Below are 26,096 nucleotides of genomic sequence, written 5' to 3' on the forward strand. Positions count from 1 at the left end.
GAAAGAACAAGCAAGCAGGGAAGACGCTTTTGCTTTCCTGAGCTGCACGGACATCTTGCATTATTGATGATCCACTGGGAGAAGTTGAAAGCGGGCGTGAAGCACAACACACTTCAACGATTCTCCCATGTAGCCTGCGCCTCGGGTGGTGTTTGTACTCCTGAGATCTCAGCGCTGCAACACCTTGGAGCTGGAGGATTTCCTCTCTTTCAGTTTCTCATTACTGCTTCCCACTAAACACATGGAGCTTGCAGTGACCTGCGAGAGTTTCTACACTCGGGGAGAAACAGCTCGCCTTCAAAAGACACCTCGAGAGCAGAACACCTTGGAGAAAGTGACAGAAAGTCTCTACAATGTTACGCATGTGGGAGATACATGAATATTTAAACCCAAATGTGACAATGAATGCAGAGTAAAAAGGGAAAGAGGAGGAGAGCTTGTTCCCATTCAGAACGCAGACATGAAGCAAACTGTTTTTAATGGCCTGTCTTTGCACCGTTACTCGACGGTTTGAATCCAGCTGTGAGCAGCTTGTTATCATTTTCCACCACTGCACCTGTTGGAATACTAAAAGAAATTCAGATGAAGGCCTTGCAGATAAAAAAATCCCACCCTTGATCTTCTTGCAGTGCATTCACCTCTGCAGGGGGTAAAAAAGAAAGACAGGAAAAATATGCAGTGGTAATTAAAGCAGTTAAATGACCCTTTAAACACCTTTACATTTGCTCCATATCCTGCAGAAAACCTCAGCGTGTGATTTTGCAAATATACTCTGGATTCAGTGTTGTAGCAGGAAAGAAAACAAGTGCAAAAGTACTTCCACTATTCCTCTTTATTATTATTTTCTTCCAGGTGTTATTGCTGTTTTAGCTTCCTGCCTCATTGGATGGTGAGAAAAGCCTCGTTTCTGGGTGCTAAAAGCTTAGCCTCCGGGCGTTTAACACCTGCACCGTAACATGCCCCTCTTATCTCTCCTGCACTGTTTTTCCTCTCCTGTCCACTTACTATTTCTTCTACCTGTTAAGGGTTGGACCGGCACTCAATTTACTAAAAAGACTTTGCATAAAATCTTGCAACTTGCATGTACATTCAAATAAAATTGCTTTGTTGACCAGATACATGCAGAAAATGATTACTTACATTATCTGCCAATCACTTAACACTTCATCCATTAAATATATTCAGGGAAAATATAAAAAGATCCTAAAATTCAGGTAATTTTTACATTTAAAAAGCTCAAACCAGTATATTTTGGGGCATTTGTGCCTAATATCGGACTTTAATCAGAGTAAATTGTCTTACAGTAGATTAATTTTCTTTATTAAGACTTATTGACACATTGTTGTAGCTCTATACTGATATCCGTATATACAGTGTCAGCTTAATTGACCCTGACAGCTCTTAATGAAACATTTTGCTGGTGGTTCAGGATTTCTAAGATTGAGGCAGCGCGACAAAATCTATCTGCCAAGCTGTCTTTCTCCAAGGTCCTCTGTGATTGCCCAATTATCTTCCCATTGTGTGTGAGGGGGCATTTAATAACCCACTCTCCACACTGACACATACAAAGCTTTCCTGCATGATTTTCGGAGGGTTTGCGTTCCTACTTTGTTGTTTCTCACAACTAAAATATGATAAATTAAATGCTTTTGAAGGGTTACAACTCCCAAGTACAAAATCTATTCGTTTATGGCATTTATTTCCTGCTTTAAAGCCTGCAAGTCTAAAAAAAAAAAAAAAAATAGCTTAAAACATTCCTAAACCATCTCAACTCTGTGAATAACAACTAAACACCTCCCACAGCCACAAAGTGATGTGGATGAATGAACTCACTGCTTACTTCTATCCTCTCTTTTTCCTTTATCCTGACTTCCTGTTTCCTGTCTTTAACCTCCATCGTCGGGTCAGGTGCTTTTCAGAAGGCGAGGCTCTTCCCAACATCACTTTGATCACTCTGAGATCTGCAGAAAACAATATTTTCCACAATAGTTTGCACCGCAGCAGAAGCATCATACAAAACAACATTTTAAAAGGTAGACTACTAGCAAAAATAAAATGTGTTCCCTTACTTTCTAACGTACGTGTGACCTCAACAGTGCAAGAATTGCTACATGTATTCTGCTTCACATTCTAGTCACTAAAAAGTTAAATTAGATTAGAATTCATTACAAAAATACTAAATCTGTCCATTGGCTAATCATTTATACAATAGATTAATGATCATTAACTGGAATATGCTATGTTTGGACTGTGTCAAAGTGGACGGAATAATTAAAGGTCCTGATGTGGAGCACAGTGCAAAGAGAAGAGGGTCTGACAGTAAGTATTGCATTAAGAGTCGATAAGTGAGGGGTCTTGGTCCTCCTAACTCCTCTGAGGGACGCTGGGCTCCTCCTGGTTGTTCTCCAGCAGCTCGTCCTCGGAGAAGCTGATGTGAAGGCAGGTGTCGTTCATGGGGGAGGAGAAGGGCGGTGGGTGCTCGTTAGTGTCCGCTTGTGAGGTGGGATCAGCAGGGTACAACTCTGAGGAAAAGAGATCGTCGCAGCCGCTGGAGGCCGTTAAAAACGTCCCACGGTCCCCAAACAAGTCGTCGTCATCGCGTAAAGGTGACAGCAGAGACTTGGTTTCGGACCGGACCCCCGAGTCCTCGCTGGCTGAGCAGGAGCTGCTCTCGCCATTACTGAGGGAGTGGAAATCGGCGGAGGACAGGGAGCTTGGGGTGATGTCGGGTAACGAGAGGCTGCTGCTGCTGCTGGGGCCCCCGTCGTTACCTGTGACCTCTCCGGAGCCCGGAGAGAAAGTCCTGCTGGAGCGCTTTCGGATCATGGAGGGCGGAGGGTCGAGTTTCGGGATCATCTGTTTATATCTGCCAGATGGGGAACAGAGGGAGTTTGGTTAGGGAAGTCGGACAAAATGCCATAAATTCAGATAAAAGAGGCTTCAGTGGCACGATCACACTGAAACACAGCTGGCTAAGGATCATTGAACAATGGGGCAGATAAGTTTAAGAGGCAAACACTAAATCAGATTCATATGTTCTGAAAAAAGCTTGGAATATGGATGTTTACGGGATCATCTTTTTGTTATTGGTTCATAAAGACAACAAATAAGCAAAGATAGCTTAATCTTGCGGTTTGACATAATTCAGACCACACCAGATATATTAAAAAAGGTCTGTCCTAAAGTGTCTTTTAATTTTTGTCCTGGGGAAAGATGTCAAGACTGCTAAATTACCTGAAACCACTTTATCTTTAACCATAACACACACATTATGCTCTTCCTTTCTCTGAGCCTCCCTGTAAACTGTTTGGCTGAGATAAACGGCCACACATCTTTCGGTTTAATTAAAGACAATATTTATTCCACAGTATTGCGGTTTGCATTGTTTTTTATTTAATACAAGAGCATAATAACAGCTTGTGAGAGCTTTTCCCATCATGGATAAATGATAGACCTACATAAAGGCTTTGAACCTGGTATTAGGCCTGACAAAGTGCTTTGAAAACACAAGCGCAGAAACAGCATACCAGCTGCATCACAGCACAGATAGGTGATTTATACTTATACAACATAAATACCTCTGATTCTGAATATTTTTATATATATTTATATTCAGGTCTAGCACTATAAAATCCTTTTTTTGTCCACGTTATAATAATACAGCTTTCTCTCTACAGGGCAGGTGCATGAGACTCAGCCTGCAGCCAGTCCCCCCCCCCATCGATCACATTATTACCCCATTAACCTGAGTCGTTCTGTGACGCAAGCTGTTACTAAACAAGACAGGAACTCTCCCTTTCTCCCTGCTCCTGCTGTTCCTGCAGTCTGAGGACTTATCTACATCCCACAGCTCCCCCGATGAGAAAAGAGAGGAGGGAGCGAAGAAAGGGAGCCATAGAATATATATATATATTTAAAAAAAAGAGTGTTGGGTTAAGGAAGCGATAAAAGAGCTGCAGGCTTTCCCCTCCTCACACCAGAAATAGCTACACTGCAGTCTCTCTGAATGTACCACAGAAAATCCACGACAAGCACCAGCAGCCACAACCACACACAATTACAGTCATTCTGTTGGAAATGAGGCCCCGCACACACACACACACACACACACACACACACACACACACACACACACACACACACACACACACACACACACACACACACACACACACACACACACACACACACACACACACACACACACACACACACACACACACACACACACACACACACACACACACACACACACACACACACACACACACACACACACGCCTCGCTTCAGCTCTGACTCCACCCATCTACATTATAGTGCTAGATGCTAACTTGGTTCCCCCGTGAAATCTGGTCTGCGGCTGGATCCTGCTCTCAGTAATGAGCTTAAGCGATGTGCTGATGTCTCGATCCTTTCTGTACAGATGGGTGTTGATACAGTAATGACAGATTCGTTATAATGGCGCTGGGAAAACATCACCAGAGATAATCACACAGTGTTTCCCCGGCGAACAAAAGGAGAAGCACAAAGCCTTGTGAGGGAGAAGTCAAGTTCACTGACTCCAAGGTCACAGGAAGCATCGGTGGTTTTTATTAGCCTTGGCCCTTAGGATGACAATGTGATACAACACTGTGGTGCAGACTGAAATATCACAACCACCACTGTATGGGTTTTAATTAGATGTTGTTCAGACGTTCACTGTTCATACTCACTTCCTTGACTTTTGGATGGATTAAAAATAAATCTGGTACTAAATCCACATTTCTTTCATGATTCCTGTGATGTTCCCTCTAGGCCCTTCAGCAGATCAAAGTTTCCCTTTCCCTGAGAAATACTTTTAAAAGAGGCCCTACTATAATGTTGTGGTGATTTTCTTTTCCTGCAGTGTGTTATATAGGTTTTTGTGCATGTAGAAGAAAAACAAGAAGAAGGATACCCTTAATGGTCCCACAGAGGGGAATTTTACATTCTGCATTTGAGCCATCCTAGTGTTTGGAGCAGTGGGTTGCCATATGTACGGCACCCGGGGGAGCAGTGTAGAGAATAGTGCCTTGCTCAGGGACATCACGGTAAGACTTGGTCTTTAGGGGACTTGAAGTGGTGACCTTCCAGTTCCCAGGTCAAGCCCCTTACCACTTTGCCACCACCGCCAATATTTCAGTTTCAGTGTTTACACACTGTGTTGCATAAGTAATGAGGTATGTAATTATATTTGCAAATTAACCAAACATTTTAGAGCTAATTAATGTCAACTACACGTGTTAACATTTTGGGTTTACCAGTTTTCTTTTTTGAACTTGTATCCTTGTAAAATGTCACATATAGTAGTAGTAGAAGTATGATGATGTAATGAAGTATCAAAGCCTGTAAAAACGGACTAAAATAACGTTTGCTTTACAACTAGCAAAGATGATTCTTAATAAATGAAAATACACTTTTTTGAATATTACAACTTAAAATAAAATGTAATACTTCTTCATACTAATTGTAGTTTTCGCTTAATTTGAGAAGATTCATTTAAGGCTGAGTGATAATTGGCCCACAGTCCGCATTGTGACACCCTTGGATACCTGTTTTCTTTTACCGAGCAACTGTTTCTTTGAGGCTTTCAAAGATAAACAGCCGGGTTTTAATTGTGATTCAGCTTTGGTTTCTTGTGCTGGTATTTCTCAGTGCGTGCTGCCAGGTTTACGGATGAATTTGCAGCTGGATCAAGGAGCAGGCTGCTCTCATTATCATAACTTTGACTCAGCACTCCTGTTTCTGTCACACTGACACCCACACCGCACTGCCTCATCTGTCTCTACTGTGTCTTCTCAGTTTTCTACCTCTGCCTTTTAGAACTCTCTCTTTGTCTTTCCTTTCATCTCTCTCTTCCTTTGCCTTTTGTTTTACATTTATTATATTTGGAAATCGTAATGTGGATATCTTTTTAAGAGATTAAGAGTATGCATGATCATAAAGGCCATACAATCCCAGAAATATTAGATTTCTTTGCCTATAAACTTTATTAAACCCCTGTCTTCTGATTAAACTGAATATTTCCTCAGTAAAAGCATAAGCACCTCTCTTACTGTCAGTGTGGGGCTGATAGAAACGACTCATTACTCCCTCATCTTGTGCTCACTGTAGCAAGTTGTCAAACTAAAAGAAATGATTATGAGCTTGTTCCAGAAAGGCCATTTTATGACAGCTGCTCACGTACAATTCATACGACTGCTGAGGAATGTCTAAATGTTATAAATGTTATCTAAATGGCCCGTGGCTTCAGCTCATTTCAGTGCGGAATAGAAAATGGACTTCTAGAGACTTGACATTTACTAAAAATACTGTACGCAATCCATCAGTGAGAAATGTATTGGGTATTCTTGCTCAGTGGGATTATTTTGAGTGGAAATGCAGTTTAAAAGACACACTATTTCACATCTTCCAGGTTTTTAAGTTATAATTCCATTCTGATGCTAAATACAGCAATGAAATGCACTCAAAGCAGTGTTCATTTATTTAAAAAAAACTATTACTAGTGTTTTATCAATTATCTTTTTTTGAATAACAAACATGACATGATAAGACAAAAACTCAATTTAACACCAACTGTCTAATATTTTAGACTTTTTTAGAAGGCTTTAAGTTATAGTTTATAATTTGATAACATAGCTTGGGATAACAAACAAAGTGTTCACTTTAACTAGATTAAAATGAACTGAAATACTCAATATAATCTGATGACTAACTCAAATAGCAAAAAACTAAAAAGGCAAAGACCTTTAATAAACTTTAACTTAATGGAAGAGTTTGTTCGATAAAATAAAAACTGACAAGGACATCTAACGCAGGACTAAGACTTGATAAAAGAATTAGCTGAGTTCATTCAAATTAACACAAACATACAGCTTTTTTTGTCCGCTATTACTAGCAATGATTAAATGGAGATATATTTCTAATGCTGCTCTTCCAATTGTGCAACAGCACATGTGAGATCTCTGATGGCGTTTGCCTCAGACTGGGAGACTATTTGGTCAGACTCAGTAAAGCAAAAAACATGCACATGACGCCAAACACACACTCACACAAATACAAAACAAACTCCACTGTAACACAGTGAAGACCAGACAGGTGCATACTGGGTATTCTCCTATGCCTCGGATGTGACAGCTTTACTGTTCAGGTGGAACCTCCACTGACAAGATAATAGCAAATACTGACACGAGTATTTCTTCTAAGTGTGCGAAACAAAACAAGTGCTCACAGTCTTGCAGAAGTGCATAAATCACAGACAGAGCTGTCGTGCATTAAACATGTGTGGCTTCCTGATTAACTCCATGCAAATGTGGTTTGAACCACATCTGCATGTAAATGGAGGAGATTATTCAGTCATTAGCAGAGAGAATCAGGGGTGAGCCCTGAACATGAACCAGCTAACACCCAAACTGTTCACCACCACATGCCCAGTGCACAGTCCACATGCTGGATGTCATGAAAAATACTCACATAGAGGGAGGAGAAGGGGCAGAAAGAGGAAGAGGAGGAAGAGGAAGGGGCTTAGGCAGTGGCAGAGCTCCAGGGAGTAAGGCTGGTGTGTGGGAGTGGGCAATGTAATAGACGAGCTGTGCACTGAATAAACTGAAACGTTGACTTTTACATTTAATTCTGTCAACAGATTTCACACAACTGTATTAGGTTAGTTGAAAGCAATAATTTGAAGTTTGAATAAAAACATTAGTTTCAACTTAATAACATTGCTTTCTACTAACCTTATACAGTCATGTTAAATCTGCTTACATAATATACTTAATTAAAGTCAACGTTTCTCTATCAGTGTGTGTCTAAGAAAGCAGCCTGCTCGATTGAGAGTTATTTAGGGGTTTCTGATGGGGAAATGAAGGGATGGCTAGAGGAGGAAGAGGAAGAGCAGGAGAGGGTCCTCGCACCTGTACCAAAGAGAGGCAACAGTTAGAGTACAGAGGAGCACCACACTATGTCAGGGGATAGGAATTTATAAGCCTATGTCAGTGATTCTGCACGTTTTAGCACATTAAAAGTGTAGGATTTTATACAATTAATACAGATCTGACAATTTTATATTAAAATGTGACGCAGGTGCAATGTAGAAATCAGCAGTATGAGGATCAAATTGAAATGGTATACACAATTCAAAATGCTGTGAAGGTGTACACAAAAAGCACTATGCTACTGCTACAAAAAGTAATGGCTGCAATCTGACAATTGCTTTTTACATTATTAGTTTATAGTACCCAACCCAGTTTCTCTAAGTCCATGGAGAAGTCTTTAAAATTCTTGTTTCGTCAGTCCTACCAAATTCTACTCAGTTTAATATGATGCTCAAAAGAAATAAGCAGTAAACCTCCATATTTGATAGGTGAAAACATTTTTACATGAAGAACTGCTATAACAATTTAGCTACTGCTCCCAATATTACTATACGTACGAGAACTGGTTTATGTGGATGTTTTTATTGAAAAGGGACTTGAGAAGTTGTAGGGACATTCAAATGTTATGGAGACAGGTCCTTCTTTTTCTTTTTTAAATCAAAGAACCAGATATACAGTATCTAAACTAAATTACGATACTTCTAGACTTAGATGAATCAAAACAGTTTTCAAAATTGGCACAAAATGACCAAATCATAAATTATCAACATAGTTTTGAGTTATTCAAATATCAATGATGTCCATAAAAGGGCGTTCGAAACAAGGAATGGCTAAATCAATATCTAGTATTTGGAAAATATTCAGCAGAACGTAGTTGGTTAGTGAAAACATACTTATCTACTGTCATTGATTTCACTTTTATTGTTAGAGATGTGTCAGGCTCTTCACTGCCAGAATTTATTTAATGTTGCATGAAAATCAATAAAGAGGCAAACGCGGCAAAGGTGTTAAAGAAAATGATAAGGAACCCCTCTGTGTCGGCAAAACAAATGACTCATAATCACAGCATGCTGATTTACTTCACCATTCAACGAACAGGAATAACTCAGGCAATCAGGACGCTAGCAGGAAATAACAGCACAACACTTATTTAAATAACAACCAGTAGGAGCTGATCAACAGGTGGAGAAAAAAGGAAACATCTCCGTCCTCCTGCTTAGTCATGTCTAAAATCCTTTCCTCTGTGAAATAGATGTATAAGTAGGAGGTTCAATCTCAGAAGAGACACTGGGCCTTTGTGAAAGCGTCTTGCTTTGGTAAAGAAATGAACACAGCACATTAGAGATTTGTGTGTGTGGGATGGTAAAGTGGGTGGCTGAACGTGAGAGTATAACAGGACCCGCAAAGTGACTACAAAACTTTTAAAAAATCAAACAATTGAATCCTAAAGCCTGACAGAGTCCCCGTCAAACACTATTCAGTGGCTGACATGCCGATTTGACAGCTTTCAGGATATTTACTCAGCCTGACATGGGTCTGAGATTATAAAAAAATGATGTGTGTGTGTGAGAACGATGCAGTGTAGCAGAGTCAGGCTTGCAGACACCTGCAAACATGGTCAATTAAACTCATATCACATCGCTGCAATCAAATCACGACGGCGCGACCGGTGCATGTCTCATGATGTTGATGATGAAGATGGAAAACAATGAAGCATACGGGGGAGGAAGACCGGCAGATGGGTCAGGAAATGTGATTATGCAACATACAATACTGAGAGAAGGAGAGCAGTCTATAGGATAACAGAGGAAAGCATGACTCACTGGTGAATAATATATAGTCAGTGTTCTTATAGCCACCATGTGTGTGTTTTTGCCCTGTGTGGGCATTCTGCAGTTTAAGATACATGTCTCTAAGGATAGCAATGTTGGTAGAGATGGAAATATCTCAAGAAATAAATACTGGATACATCGCTACGCAACACATTTATACAGATATTTATGTGGAGAAGATTTCTCTGGCAGATTTTTTGTGATTCTTTGACTTTTCATGTGATTACAGAAGGAAAATACTGAATATATGTAGCATAGTTTTGAATGAAATATCTTGATAAATTCTAGATAAATTGCCTTAAAATTTGGAAAATACATTTATGTTCCCCTCAGGATGAATAGCAATCTCTTTTACGTTTTATGGGTTTCCCTTCCCTGTAGTGTGTGATATAAAACACCCGGGCTACTATTGGCTAGCACATTGTACGTGATAGGCTAAGGGGCGGGACATATCTACACGGTTGCCCAATCACAACAGAGCTGGCCAGCTAACCAATCAGAGCAGACTGGGCTCTGGTTTCAGAGGGTGAAAAGAGGTGCTGTAGCACAGGCAGTCTGAGAAGAATAAAGAACTTTTTGAATATTAAAGCATGGAGACATGTCACAGGAGAGACACAAAACACAAATATAAAGTAACAAATTATGAATTTTTCCTTAACTTTTCCTTTAGCGCCATCATCAGGTCAACATTTTAAATTGTCCAAAACTTTGGTTGATGACCAAAACTAATATAGTATTTGCATAAATAAAGAGGATAAAGAGGGGTGATGACTCAAAAAAGCTGCAAATACCATAGTGGAATCCTCTGCCCACAGTGTGTATTTTAACTGTGACATCCTGATTCTGCCTCGCCTGTTTCTCGTGGAAAGTGTGACTCACTACATGTTTAGCTTTAGCGTTGGCGTTGCCAGCATACCATATGCAAAGATCATATAGCACTCGACTCAGCCTGCCAGCTGGAGAGCACACAAGGATGTGAACCATGTTGGGCGTAATAACTGTGTGATTTAGAGCTAAATTGCACTAATAATGTGAAATGAATGGATTCCATCACCCTGCATGAGCAGCTCTTGACCCAGAGCGGAGGTCAGCTCATGGAGGAGGAAGAGGAGGAAGAGAGAGAGAGAGGCTGGCAGAAGAGTGTCTGTCTGCTATCCAGAACATAAAATAAGGCCACTCAAGCTGTAAACATCGATTCGCTGGGGAAATCCAGAGAACAAAAGCAAATGGAAGTAATAAAATGTGCCGTGTGGAGGGGGAGAGAGGGAGACTGACTGATGAAGGTAATGCAGAGGAGATTTGTGTGGAAACAGAATAACATAATGAAGTTCCCATTTACATAACCTTCATTTTGTCTTGTTGTCCCTAGGATTTAGTGCGATTAAAAGATGTATAGTTGCATAAAAACAGAGATTATAGCCACCGAAAGATCACATCAAGAAGTCTGATGCAATAACCCGACTTTTCATTACGTTTATGTGCCATTTGTGAATAAATCCAGCATTTACGACTATTAACAGAAAAATGATGTCACTCAGGAGAGACAAACAGCATCCAATAAAGAAGAGGGGGAGGATGGCAGAGAAGGGGAAGTCCCTTTAAAAAAATAAACAACACTAAACGTCCCGCTGGTATTTTTCTAAGCTATTAAATCTTCTGTTAAGCGTTCAGGACACATAATTGAAAATGTGGTGCTCAGAAAGAAGAGTTATAGACAGGCAGGGAAAATTGGGGGGCTTCAGCCTGCCACACAAAACATTCCCAGATGAAAGTGATGTTCACTTGGAAATATAAGGTCACAAAATGCCTCTCTTCGGGAGAGATCTGAAGCTCCCTTTTGTTCCCTCTCCCTCACATGCGAAAGTAAAAAAGATATTCCGACATGAAGACTGGGGTAGAGTTTCAGGTTGTGAAGGGCTGGGAGTGAATGCTGCAGGACACCACAGGATGTGAGTCTGGGAGCAAAGCCTCACACAAAACAAAGCAGACGTACAACTTCCACAAGCACGCCAAAGACACACTACACCACTGAGTCAACTCCTGATGTTTCTCATTGTCTGCTCTAAAATCAACTTGAACATGCCCTCCTTGGAGGATTCGCTGGGGATTGCTTTCAGAGGGAGAGTGAAAAACGAGAGGAGAGATGAATTAAGTGCGAGGATGAGAGAGCGGGGGATACATTTGAAAGGACTAAAGAGTTTGTCCTGCTGGATCTGATGTAGTACAAGTATTTTTTTTGTTTGCTATTCCTGGTCTTTGCGATGGCTTTAATGAGATTCCTTAATGAGATTAAAAGCTCATTAAAAACTTATTAGATGCTGTGGCTCCTATATGTGCATCAAGGTAAGAGCTGCTGGTGCAGTGCCACAGCATTCAGACATTAAATTTAAAGTTCAGAAGGGGAAGTACTTTGCAAGATAAAATGTGCCAGAGATTGAGAAATAGAAACTTCCCTGTAAAGCAGAAAACTCACTATAAATGATTCCTAAGAAAACAACTTAGTTTCTCTCTCAACGCACGATTTCATGGCTTTTCAGATCGAGTTATTCCATGAAAATGTCATGATCCTGGTTTCGTGTCGTCATGTCTTTGTGTTGTGTGTTTTATTTTGAAAGGTTTTCCCCTCTTGTGTCAGGTTAAGTTTCACTCCCTGTCTTTAGTTTCCCACCTTCCCCTGATTGTGTCATTGTGTTCACCTGTTGCCCCTGTGTTTCTCCTCCCCTCTCCAGCTGTGTGTTGTTTGGTGATTAGCCTTGTGTATTTAGTCTTGGTTCCCCTTTTGTCTCTTGTTCAGTCGTCGTCATTTCTTCCCTGATGTTGTACCTGTTACCTGCCTGTTCCTGCCCGTCCGTCTGTCTGCTCCTGTTTCCAGTGTCCCTGTATCCCCTGGTTAGTGTTGGTGTGGTTATTTTTCGTTGAAAGTACAGCTTTAATTTAAATAAAGCTTCCCTGCCTCCCGTTCATTTTACTACACTTGGGTCCTGTTTCCCCAAACCCTGACAGAAATAGAAACAGTTGGAGTTGATGGCGTTTCCGGGTTTCTCTTAAATCTCATCCTTTCTCTGATTCCCTTTCTCTCTTTCAACCTCAAACCTGATCCCTTCTTTGTTTGTCTGAACTAGAGCCTTTCCTCCCTGTGTTCTGTAATCCCCTGATTACAGTCACACTTTCATTAGCTGCAGGCTGTTTCTGCTGAGTGTAGCAGTTCTGCACTAATAACACTAAAAGCTACAGGCTGCGTGTGTCACTGTCGTCTCAAATACAAACAGACTGCTACCACATTAGGAACATGTTTGCACATTAAAAGGAATAGTTTGTACATGTTGAGACTTATTTTTCCTTCTAGCAACGAGTGAGATGGGAAAACATGGATTCTACTTCCATGGTTATCCGTAACAAATGAAGATATAACCAGCAGGCACTTAGCTTAGCACAAAGAATGGAATCAGAGGGATAAGGTTAGCCTGGCTCTGTTCAAATGTAACAAAATGTACTTTGCCTCTTTAAAGTTGATTAATTCACATGTTATATATACTTTGTGATTTGTACACAACTGCTAACATGACCATTTGTTCTGATTTGAAAATGTGTAATCCTTTTTGGGTTCATAACTCAGTGAAATCTGAACACTAGATTCAGTGTGACTTACAGTTTAAATGTAGTATAATAGTCTCCTTCAATATTTAAATTACCCAGTGAAAGTGTCAGATCATCTCTGGTTGAATTGCAAACAGGATATGCTAAGAGCTGATTGAGTATACCTTTAATGGTGCTAATTTTCAAAAAGAAAATCAACACAAAGGCATAAAAATCCCTCAGGGCTCAAGTCGTAGCCAACAGCTAGCTAACTGACTCCATCACAGCATTACACTTCCTGTTTACATCCCCAAAAAACATTGTGCAAAAAAACCTCAAAAATAGAATAAAACTAAGAATAGTATGGAGGAACAGAAAGGAGTAGCAAACTAACTTACACTGAATGTTTAAATGTCGACAGTTCTAAGGCCAGAATAAACCATTGATGTGTTTCTCAGACATAAGAGAAACTCTTTACCAGCATAAAAAAGCCTTTTCTCAATATGTTGAACCATTCCTTTAACCTTTTGCTTTGCTACAAAACATTTCATTGGATTTACTTATTTCTGTGATCTGGTGCAGTACTTTATTTTCTAAATAAAAAAGCAGAGTGGTCTTACTTTTCATCCATGTTGGCGGAGTTCCTCAGCGTGAATGGGACGATCTCACTGCAGCTCTCCTTGGTTTCTGCGCTCCCGTTGGCCCTGATGAAGGAGTCAGCGTCTCCGTTTAACGGCGCTGCAGGTTCGCTGCTGTTCTCCAGGTTGAGCAGGTTCAGGTAGGACTCAGCACTGTCCACAGCGGAGGGGGAGAGGGGGGAGGATTGGAGAGGCCATGCAGGTGTGGAGGTGATGAGCTGGTCCAGCGTCTGGATGTAGTTCTTCTTCAGATTCAGAGTCAGAGCCTTTGCTGATGTTATTGAGCCGCACGGGGACTGAGGACCATCTGGAAGAAGCAGAAAATATATCAACAAAACGCCACAATAATAAATAACACAACAGCTAAGCATTTTAGAGTTAACCGTAGGGCTGCATCATCTGGAAGAGTAAGTCATTTTGCAATTACGATATGAATGACAATTTTAGAGGGATTGATTATTTTTGTGCCGTTCTCATTATCATTCAAAGACACATTTAAAAAGATCATGGTGTGCTTTTTTTTTAAGGGATCTGTGCCAAACAAAATCATTTTATTACATTTGTGGAAATACGATTTGTATGCCACGACGTCTAGGAAACACAATAATCCCAAATTCATATTTAAGCATATTTAGCATCGAACAAATGATGCACCTCCACCGATTTGAATATTGCACTTCACCATATTGAGATTTTGGAGGAAGCATAATAGGGCCTCTTTAAATTCCAATTCATTGTGCAGCTACGAAACCCAACAAAAAACGTTTTCTTTATTTTTCATACAGTATATTTCTGAAGATCCCTCTGAGCCCTGACTCTCATTACAGGATGGAGAAGTTGGCTCGGTGCCAGAGGGAGATTTAAGTCCAGCCATGTCTGAGATTAGCATTTTCTATCAGAGGGACTAACGTGATTAAAACCAGCATTAAACATAATGTGGCATTTTAAAAACTTGCACACATTCACACACACGTCAAAACTCACACACAGAGCTCTGCCCACTGTGTGTGTGGTTACTCATTGTTATTTTGGCGAGAAGGGCAGTTCTTTTCACTCCTGTAAATACATCCCTCCTCCAAAAATCCTCCCTTAGGACAGTGTGTGTGTGTGTGTGTGTGTGTGTGTGTGTGTGTGTGTGTGTGTGCACCAAAAATAAAGGTTTTTACACAATGAAAACTCAGTGAGAACAGTCTGTGAGTGTGAGATAATGTGGTTTTAAATCCACTCTGATTATGTAATCTGCTCTTGGTTTTACAAAGAGATGCTATTGTTTGTAAGAATGTTGTTTTTACACTGTTTCAAAAAAGTGATCTGGGTGGGGGGAGAAATCAATATAGTTGGCAGGAGTATTTAACTGGTCTGCCATTCTTTTGCAATTAATGAGCAGTGGTTTAAATGTTTTCCCAACCACATTAAAAACATCTGGGAGAAAGCTCATTAAAAAAACAAAAGCAAAGCAGCTAGTACAACAACACCACTAACACTTCAGTAACAAACATGTAGTTAAATGATCACTACGCTAACAGTGTAAACACTAACATTCTCAATTAAAAATGCTATATTAGATTCATAGTTGAACTAGATTGATTAAAGTGGACATGAAGTGTATTTTTTTATCGGCAAAACTAATAATGTAGCTTCATGCATCTGTCTGTTGGTTGGTCCAATGCTGGTGCAGACTTTTATTACGCCTAAAAATATTCTTCTAATGTCCTGACCATGATTTAATGAGGTTAGACTGAAGCACTCTTTAGTGCAGCAGTCAATCCTCAAATGAAACGCAGTTAAATCCCGGGTCGAATGTACTGTTGTCTTCAGTGATGGTGATGTGACGTTTCCTTGTTTCTTGTTTTGGTGTTTGTTCTTGTTGTAAGTAGAGCATCTGAACCTTTTCAGATTTTAACTGACAATAAATTATTAATGATATCGTATATAGCTGCAAACTAATGACTATCCCATCAGTCTAAGCTGTAATTTGTATTACCTATTAGCCGATAAGCTAAAGCAGGCATGCTAAACCGCTTAAATTTTGCTGCTACGGCATTAACCTTTTTACACAAATGGTATTTTATTTAGAAAATGTGAAAACTCATATATGCTTATGTAAAAACTAAAGAATCATCTTTACAAACCATGTTGAGCACCAACTCACTCTCTCCCATTTCTCCTCATTCTTTATCATTAACGTGATCAAGGGCTTTTAATCAGTCTTCATTAAGCATGACTTGAAAGCCTCCTTTGATACTGGGATCAAGACATCTAAAAAAGAAACTCTAGGATTTACACACTGCTTCGACTGGTTTTGCTCACACCTGGAGGATTATCTTTTTTTAGATAAAGGAAACAATGCTCAATTACAGCTGCCCAGGTGGCACAAAGGGAAACTCCTTCACCTGCAGAGTGGGGGGGGGGGGGGCTCAGTCCCGGTAGCTCTGCTTCTGCCTCATCAAACACAGCTGAGGATGTTTGCAGGCAGAAAGCCAATGCGGGGTCACGATGTGTGTCATGAGTGACTGCACTGTCCCCCGGCCAGCAGAGGAGCGAGCGATGACCCGGCCAGCAGAACCAGGGGGAACCTGACCTGACATCAGTTCATCTGCTCCCAGCGGTCACTTACCGAGTCCATTAGCCTGTAGCTCTGGCAGGGGTCCTGCTTGGGTTTTAGGGGCGTCGGCCTCCAGCTCCTTCAGCTGCTGCACCAGCAGAGCCAGGTGCTGCAGCAGGTCCCGGTTCTGCAGCAGCAGCTGGTGGACCCGGGCCTGAGCCTCCAAACGAGCGGCCGACTCTGCAGCCATCTGATCCTTCAACAGCTGCACCTGGAGCCAACACAGAGAGAACGTGGGTTTGTTTAGGTGTGTTTGATTTGATTTATAGGCAAAATCAAGATGCATTATGGATTACAATGGTAAGAATTAGAGCAAAGAGAAAACATATATATAATTGTGATTTAGACTAATGTTGTTATAGCAATATGATTTTCAATATTTGTGAGAATGATCAAGAATTTGATCTATTTCTTTGAAAAATATTTATAAATTTACATTTCTTTTGTCAGGAATTGTATCAAGAAAATATGTTTGATAACATCACTTGTAGGGCGAGACTACTTCACACCACAATGCAATATTCAAATCACAGGAAGGAATCTGAATTGAGATTCAAATTGCAATACAGACAAATATTGCACTTCGTGTTATTTGAATATAAAACTTATCAATATTGTGATGGATAAATTACAAATGAATTGTAAGGCAAGACTTATGTTATTCTTTTTTTAATCAATCTTTAATTCCACTTTTGATTCATTATATTATTTGGATTACATCTATTTCATCATTGCCCTTTGCTATGATTTCAAGACTGAAACTCAAATGAATAATGGGATGGCTCTTTAGCCGCATCATTAACTTGCGGGTCGATTTGGCTGTGGCATTGCAATCCACCACATGAGACTGGAAGTACTGAAGTAAATATGCATTTGTGTTGCAGTTCCTCCCGTTACGCTATACATGAGGGTAAATGAATCACTTGAGAGGCTCAAATGTTTAAACATGTATTTCATTATGCTACGCTTACTGTCCTTCCATTACTTTGTTGGTGCTGCCCCTTGGTGGGGAGCATCAGTAAAAGACAAACAGTAATGATAGCATGAGGCTAACAAGCTATTTGAGCAGTATTTGTGGGTGGTTTGTTTGATTCTTCTTTCTATTATTTATTTTGCCTGAACACATCATAATATTTAAATGTGGCAGGACGAAGGACGAAGACAAAAGTAAGATGACATCAGTGTCACTGAATGAGCAGAATAATAAATAATAATTCATGACACACAGAATGAGCTAAGTCCACAGTTTGAGTCAGGATCAATCCAGAGATCAATAAGAGGTACATGCTGCTGAAACAGGTGAGCATTCAGTTTAATTTATGCCGTACTGATTATTGTGTTCCCCTGTAAAAAGAGAATATTGATTTTGATTTAAGCTGTCATCAATAAAAGATTGTACAAAGGGCAAAGACTATAAAAAATGTTAATCTCATTAATTGAAATGCTGAATAGGATTGGTTGTGCAGTTAGACAAGAACCAATTCGAGTGGAGATGGAACGACTATTTGATCGACAGGAAAAAACAATTACATTTAAATCAATCAGTCATTCCTAAAGCAAATAATTGTGAAATCAAATTCTCTGTTTTATAAGCAGATTTTCTTCCTGTCTTTGAGATAAATACATTGGAAATACTTTGTTTGGTGCCTGTTTTTTTGAAGTACCAAAGGTGGAAACCTGGTGGGATCAATGGGTATTGACCTTTTCCAGGAATATCAGCTTTAAAATATGGTTTGGGGTTGTAGGTCAAAAAAGTCGCTCTAGTGTAATGTTATAGTATTGATACAGAAATAATGTAATAGGGAAAATTAATTGAGAGCAATAAAACAAAAATATATACATTTTAAACGATGCAAATAAAAATCTAAATAATGATAATCATACCATATTGTAAAAATTGAATTAATACAAACATGTAAAAGTCACTGTAGTGTGATGTCATTTTTAATTCTACAAAAGTAAAGGGAAAATATGTTCAGAGCAATACAAAAATAGATTTTTTAAAGAAATGATTATAATAATACAAATCCATATAATAATAATAATAATAATAATAATAATAATAATAATAATAATAATACCTATTTTAGAACTAAAATTAATAAATATTTAGACTCTTAAAGGATAGTAAGGGGCATTGTGATCATCCAATTCATCCATAATAAAAAAAACATGTTAGATGTATCCCTAAATCTGAGCTGTAGGTGTAGTACAGTTGATGGTTACAATTGGTCATTAAGACCTTCTGCTGTGTTTACCCAACCTGCACCCTGTGTATAACCGTTTGTGTGTTTTCTTACCTGTGCGACGGCCACCTGTGTGTGCTGCTGCTGCTGCTGCAGCTGCTGCTGGAGGAGCTGCAGGTAATGCTGCGATGCCAGCGGAGTCAGAGACCGGGAGCAAGGGCTGCTGGGAGTTATTCCTTGGGAAGTCACGGTGAATAGGGACCTCCGATCAAAGTCCTGAGCACACACAGCAATATACAGAACGTTTTTGGAGGGAAAATAGTTAAGTACAAGGTAGTTAACACATCATAGATTCCTCGGACATGTTGGCCCTCAGGACCCAAAGTGCTGCCAGTTATATATCCTCGCTATATAATAGGAGCTATTTTTAAACATTGAACACCAGACGAATGCAATTAGGGAACCAAAAGGATAGAAACCACCAGAGAGACTGAGACCAGGACTGAGACCCACTGATATTGAGCCTGAGAGTAACCCCTCATCAGAACTAAAATAATATCATTGCGATACACTCTTTTCCCAAAGTCTCCATTTATCTTGGTCTCCAATCCTCCATGGATTTTAAGATCATTTTCCAGATGGTAGCACAAATAAATCAGCGTTTTATTTCACCCTCTTCTTATACAATTATTTCAGAAATTATTATCTAAGTATGAATCCCCGTTTTTAAGGGCATCCATGACCGAATCTTAAACCAATGGAAAACGAATCAACACAACATTAAAAAAATTAAGAAACTGTGATAACATTACTGATAACAGAGGCAGTTCAATATTTAGAGACAGCCGATATTGGAAGAATGGTAGATATAATATATCGCAACTCCTACATGACGCCACTAGAGGGCGTAGCAGCACTCTGTAAAGTTTCTCAGGGTTGGATTGACAGTGGCTTGGCAACATTAGCAAACTATCCCAAAACTTTCACTTCACCCTTTTTCAAACTGAGCTCTGCCAGTAAAAGGAGCTCAACAAAAAAACACAACAAATGTGCAGTAATTGAAACTGTGGCTCATGTAGCACCACATTGTTTACAGAGAACCTGATAGATAAAATAGCTTTTCAAGGCCTTTAATTACAATTTTAAACAACTTTTCAAACTATAGTCTTAAACAAATTTTTCAACTCCTCTGGTCTTGGTGGTGTTTCTGTTATTGTGTCCACCCTGGTGTTGTCACAACAACCTGCATCTTGTGTAATCCATATCTTTTGACCAGTCTCTTTTTACCCCATTATCCTGAACTCTCCTTAAACCTCCCTCCATCCCTTTCCTACCCTCTCTCCTCTCTTATCTCCACGGAGCAGATGTTTATGAACCCCTCGACGGGATTAGGGTGGCATTTCTCAGAAATCAAAGGGAGCAGACTCTTTTTTTTTTCGGATTAAGTGTCCCCCCTTTCACAGCCAACAGGAATATTCAGGTTCTCCTCTGCGATCCAACCCCTCTCTCTTTCAGCATGATAACAGCTGTGTCTCCTGCGCTCTCACTATGGAGACAAATCCAAAAGGAAAACATTGTGACACACCAGAGCCTCCTCATCCTGTCACAGACAAGGAAATTCAGTTCCAAACTCCGTAAAGATTTCAATTCTATTAAACCTCAAGCACCACAGAAAAATGTCTTTCATTTCACGTAATGCGTGTGTGACCGTGTTTTTCCACACGCACAGTGTCTGCTGCCAGCCTTTGTTAGTCATGCAGAGCTGCAGGGGATGATCTGCTCAGGTACTGCAGGACATGATGAAGCACTACACTGTACTTCTCTCGGTCAATGAGCCATTTGGCAACACACTGCCTGGATAATAGCATCAAAACATCACTGAAGCCGAATCAATGAAACACAGTGGAGGTAATTTCCTGCAGCTTCAAAGACAGAAGCAGCCTGGAGCCAATCGTAAGACTGGAATCATTGAGTGTGGTGCTGTTAGCTCAACTCGCTGCAGGTGTCAATAATAAAGGGGAGCACTACCAATGTGATCGCAACACAATATCATAAACGGTGGTGTTTATGGTGCAAATTTATTATAATAAGGCTGCTTTTACTTTCTGTTGCTGTAAGATTTAACTGTATTGCGACTGTCAGGAAATATAAGCACTGCTTGAGATGTAAAAGGCATGTTAATATGTTACATTAACTATGAAAAAAAATAGAAAAAAAGTTCGATTTGAGTTGACACAGGCTTGAAACCACTGCGATAATCTGCCAGCGCAGTGAGATAATTAGACTTAATAAGATTTCTCTGAATAACAATAAGATTTCTTAGAACAAGATTCAGCATCTTACACAAGCAGCTCTTGGGTAGTAAATTATTCTCAAAATCAAGTTCAGTTAGAGTTTATGGCCAGATATAGGATAGCCAGCCTTAGCAATATCAGGAGTTTTTGCAGTGAACCAGTTACTGGTTTTTAAAAGCCACATTCATTTCCTCGCGATTTTTGACCCCTATAGGGACTTTCACAGATACATCCCATGCGACAAGTCAACTAAACTTAGCTTCCTTTCCCTCAAATGCACAATAAGTTTTTTTTTGTGACTGGGGTTCTCTTGATTAAAACGATAACAAAGACTTGAGGTTTCGTCAAGTTATTTGGATCAAGGGAGATTATATTTGTACGTATTATCAAATTGCCTGTAACATGTTATTGTTATGTGATGTTAAGTAATCTCCATTATTTGTTTCCTTTCAAATTTAAACAAGTCAGTTTGTGCGTCTCTATACTGGGCAGACGCAAGACAATTATAAGATATCAAGCACAGCATAGTGTCCCTGCCCTGAGCAATGCAGTGTGTGTGTGTGTGTGTGTGTGTGTGTGTGTGTGTGTGTGTGTGTGTGTGTTTTGCAGTATCTTACAATGATGGTTTGTCCAGGTTTGACCACGTTCAGTTCGGTGAGGCTCTGCAAGATTTCACTGAGGGCCTTCTCACACAGCGAGGTGCCGGCTGAAGGATCTTCCCCCCCTCGTCTTCCTTTAAGCTTGCTGTCCTCCTCTTCCTCCCCCTGCTCTGTCCCCGTCAGCTTACGATCTGTGAAAGAATAAACAAAGACAATAAGGAAAAACATGGCCCTAACGGTTTATGTAAATGGCAAACCAGAAAGCCTTCATTTAAACTAAACCCTGAATTATTGCTATTTTGAGCAGATCACTGCAACTCTGCCTGTCTATAAATGTAGCTTAGCGCCACACAAGTGTTCATTTCCTTAGCAAATGACTCTCATTACTGGTAATCAACCTCTTGTGTTGTCCCATGACGTGAAAGTTATAATTAGAGGGATTTTTCCCTTTGTTACCCTCCAGCATGAAATGAACTCATCATCCTCAGAGAACATTCACTTCAACAGGAGTGTGATGTCGTTTCTTAATTATGTTTATTTGTTTATGTGTGTGTAACTGGACATCTGTGCTGATGCCGTTTGACCGCTGCGCAGAATTAATGTGCTGGTGAGGTTCGATGGCTTCATTTAGGTCGTAAAGAGGCATGAAATTAAAGGTCAAGCTTCAGCTGGGCGACAGAGGTGGGCTTATTTAACTGAAATCATCAATAAAAGGCTCAGAAATGGATTTTTTTTTTCACAAAGACATTGTTCAAAACAGATACATTTTTTGTGTGCATACACAGCTGTTATTGCTGTCGTTGAAATGTTGTTTACATTTAAAGTACCTTTGAGTACTATTTAGGTGATTGATAAATGTGTTACTGATGTAAAATGTGTGTTTTAGTGTAACACATCCATATTTGCTTTCTAGATATTCCATCCATCCATCTCCTCCCGCTTCTCCGTCAGGGTCGCGGCGGTAACAGCTCCAGCAGAGACCCCCAAACTTCTCTTTCCCTGGCCACATCAACCAGCTCTGACTGGGGGATTCCAAGGCGCTCCCAGGCCAGCGAAGAGATATAATCCCTCCACCTGGTCCTAGGTCTACCCCTCGGTCTCTTCCCAGCTGGACGTGCCTGGAACACCTCCCTAGGGAGGCGCCCAGGTGGCATCCTCACTAGGTGCCCGAACCACCTCAACTGGCTCCTTTCAACGCGAAGGAGCAGCGGTTCTACTCCGAGTCCCTCCCGGATGACTGAACTTCTCACCTTATCCCTAAGAGAGATGCCAGCCACCCTGCGGAGAAATCCCATTTCAGCCGCTTGTATCCGCGATCTCGTTCTTTCGGTCATGACCCCGTTTCTAGATGTTAAGCCTTTATTTTTTTGTTTATCAGCGGTATGGATCCAATCACACAACTCAAAAAACTCTGCTACACACATTTAGTTACTGTACTACATGTTCAGATGTTAATATTGCATTTTAAATGTATTAAATACCCCGTTTTCATGATTGTTCTATGTTTATACATGTTGCACATGTTAAAGTGCAACATGTATTAAAAACTCAATACATTTTATAGCATTTGGCTTCCTACAAATTAATGAGTTGAAGGAAACGTTTCAATTAATTCTCCAATTAAAAGTCTGGGTATATGCATTACCTCATTTATTTAAAAAAACAGTCCATAAAATATTTCCAACGATAAGGCTAGATAAAAAAAAAATGATCTAAATTTGTGGCTAAAGGTGTTGTTGGCTAACAGGGTGAAGGTGCATAGGTGTTTACACATTGCTTAACAAAAACAACACAATAACTTGCACAAATAGACTGTTGCTCACAAAGTCAGCTGAAAAGTCCAGGAATAAGTGGACTAGTGTCAGCAGGATTATAAAACACTACTGGCAAATTGTCAATGTAAGTGGTATTGCCAGGGCCAAGGAACAAGTCATTGAATTCTGAAGCGGATCCAATAAAAGGACGGATACATTATCTTTCACCTTCATAAAAATGTGAAATAGTGCATTTGACCTTGGAGCTCTCTTAGTTCCCTTTCAGGAATGAATTAGAAACGTTAAAAACCTTTGTTTCTGTCGACTCAATCACAATGTAATAACTCAAACTGTTTATTTGTCTGATTGTATTTGTATGTACCCTGCACATGCAACCCTCTGTATAAGCAGATAGCAGTAAGCTCTTCCAGGTGGGCCTCACCATGACTGCTGGACTCTTCAGTGGACTTGTCGCTCTCTCCGTCCGCCTGTCCGTCTGCGTCCTGCTCAGCGTGCTGCAGACTCAGCTTATGACACACCTCAAAGGCCTGACCCACTGTACGCACTATCCGCATGGCCTGCGTCTGACGAGGGGGAGACAGGAGGGAGAGTGTGAGATAAAAGGTCAGTGTTTCTTTTTAATACAGATGCACTTGTCCAGAATATAAACTCATATTTTTACATACAGTATAAGCAAATCATATAGAAAAATAAAGAAAAAGAAGATCAATCAATAAAAAGAAAAGAAACCAAAAACCGAAGCAGTAATATTTCATTTTTCCTCATAGGTCGAACTCAAAAGAGGGATGATTTCACGCCCACATACGCCTGTTCATATACTTTCTTGTAAAGAATAAGAAAACATACTCGGAGCTTTAGCCCCAATAGTAATAACAAAAAAGGTAAGTCAGTGTTAAGAGAAGAAATACTTAATGCTGATGAGTTCCTGCTGGCTGCTTGAAATCACTTGCTGCCGTCTTTGGAAGCATGAACACTCGCAGTCATTCTTTGGCACGCAGCTGAATACCTCCATTCAGAGACTAATAACTTCCCTTCTGTGGAACAATTCTCATTACAGCTGACTGATAACACCAGACCTGTGAGCCAAGACTGCAGCAGATAATTCAGCCACAACTGCAGCGAGATGCTTAAGATTAACGGTTGTTTGTGGAAGTATGCAGTTTGAATCCTCTCCTCTGTATTCACTGCAGGCTTTTTATCCCCAGGGCTGAACCACAGGATATCAACGAAGCCACCGGGATGACAAATTAAAACCAAATTCGATTAACTCAGCTGACATAATCAGAACATTTAAAATGGAATAAGAGATGGCCAGCCCTCAGTCGCAGAAAACTGATATCACTTTTCAGTCTGCATGCAGCAGTGTCCTGCAGCCTGCCGAACACTGCATGCAGCAGGAGGAGATTTATATCATGAGCAGTGACAGCAGCAAATTGGGTAGAGAGAGGAATAAGCGCACAGTTCAGAAGGCCTGAATCCAAATGCAACACGTCTTACAGCTGTTAGATTGAGAGCTACTGCTGCAGTTTGTACCATTTGTTTTTCTTCTCCCTCTATGATGGGTTCATTCAGTACGAGGGTCAGTGTTATTTAAACAGGAAATCTCAAGGATGATGAAACATGAAAGTAGTTGCATGAACCCTATTCCCCAGAAGAGTGTGTGTGTAGTCAGTGGCGAGTGGACTTCTGTGGTACCTTCTTCTTTGACTTGAAGACGTTACATCTGAAGGAGTTATTGGATCCATCTCTGGCGATGTAGCTGAAGATCTTTAAGTCCTGGGAGTCATGAGACACGTAGAAAATCCTGGAAAACATGAAACTAGATTTCAGCATGCAAAGGTTACAGTAGCTTCACAATATTAAAATCATTTTTAGGGAGAATTTTGACAATTATTTATTAGGTATCAAAATGGGTATTAATAAATAGAATTTCAGTGGTACTGCTCTCAACAAAAACATTCCTAAAATAGCATCTTGGACTGTTTTCTCACGGTTTTGTTCAGTTGATTTATTTCAAACAATAAATATTGTTATGACCCTTGGTCCTTGTGTTATGAGTGTTTTTGTCAGATATTTCTCTCCTCCTGTGTGTGAGTGAGCAGATTGGCTGCCTCCTAATTTCTGATTGGTCCACATGAAGGCACAGGACTATTTGAGTTGCAGCAAGGCGGTCCCTCAGGCCCTCTTCCAGCTCGCCTGCTCCCATCAGAGTCAGAATCGGGTAATTTGGAGACCCATATTTGTAGATATAGTGGTGAATCTTTAGGACTGTGTGGCGAATTTGCTGAGTAAACCTTTTGTATAGTTGTAAATATTCTGCCTTGGTCACAATTTTGAATTTCAAGTAAGAACAGTAGTACTGTAGGAGTGAGAAGCCATTTTCTTTAAGAGTCTGTTTTCTCCTGTTTATGACGGTAGGAGCTTAGGTTAGAAGCTAGTGATTAGTTATATGTCTTTCTTGTTAGGTAAGTTTAGGGTACTTTTGTTAAGAAATGTTGTTTGTTGGCATTACCTGTGAAGACATAAAAAATGCTTAAAAGGATTTTCTTTGTCTAATTGACTGACTATTTATAGTTGGATTGGGGAGCGTGCATTTTATGGTATGTCTAGGTTCCCCTAGAGCTAAATTGGGGGCTTGTCAGTTATTTTATTCCTTGTCGTCGTGTTGGGTAAGTTAGCTGTTTCTTCTTTCTGATGA

General features: G+C 40.1%; 1 protein-coding gene across 2 annotated transcripts in view; it reads right to left on the minus strand.

The window, feature by feature from the left end:
• Positions 1–817: 817 nt before the first annotated feature.
• The window catches only part of si:dkey-34e4.1 (carboxyl-terminal PDZ ligand of neuronal nitric oxide synthase protein), a 54,635-nt gene continuing 29,356 nt past the window's right edge, over positions 818–26,096 (minus strand). The window contains exons 5-11 of one of the 2 annotated variants that reach the window (XM_063888890.1): positions 25,094–25,202; positions 23,820–23,961; positions 21,642–21,814; positions 18,845–19,006; positions 16,557–16,755; positions 13,922–14,246; positions 818–2,866 (exon numbers count right to left, since the gene is read on the minus strand). In XM_063888890.1, the coding sequence (XP_063744960.1) occupies positions 2,365–2,866; positions 13,922–14,246; positions 16,557–16,755; positions 18,845–19,006; positions 21,642–21,814; positions 23,820–23,961; positions 25,094–25,202 (1,612 nt within the window). In that variant the 3' untranslated portion in view covers positions 818–2,364. Of the gene's footprint in view, positions 2,867–7,743; positions 7,933–13,921; positions 14,247–16,556; positions 16,756–18,844; positions 19,007–21,641; positions 21,815–23,819; positions 23,962–25,093; positions 25,203–26,096 lie in introns of those variants that run through there. The other variant, XM_063888891.1, reaches the window with a different exon arrangement.

Source organism: Eleginops maclovinus, chromosome 8 (genome assembly GCF_036324505.1).
Source record: "Eleginops maclovinus isolate JMC-PN-2008 ecotype Puerto Natales chromosome 8, JC_Emac_rtc_rv5, whole genome shotgun sequence".
Taxonomy (NCBI): Eukaryota; Metazoa; Chordata; class Actinopteri; order Perciformes; family Eleginopidae; genus Eleginops; species Eleginops maclovinus.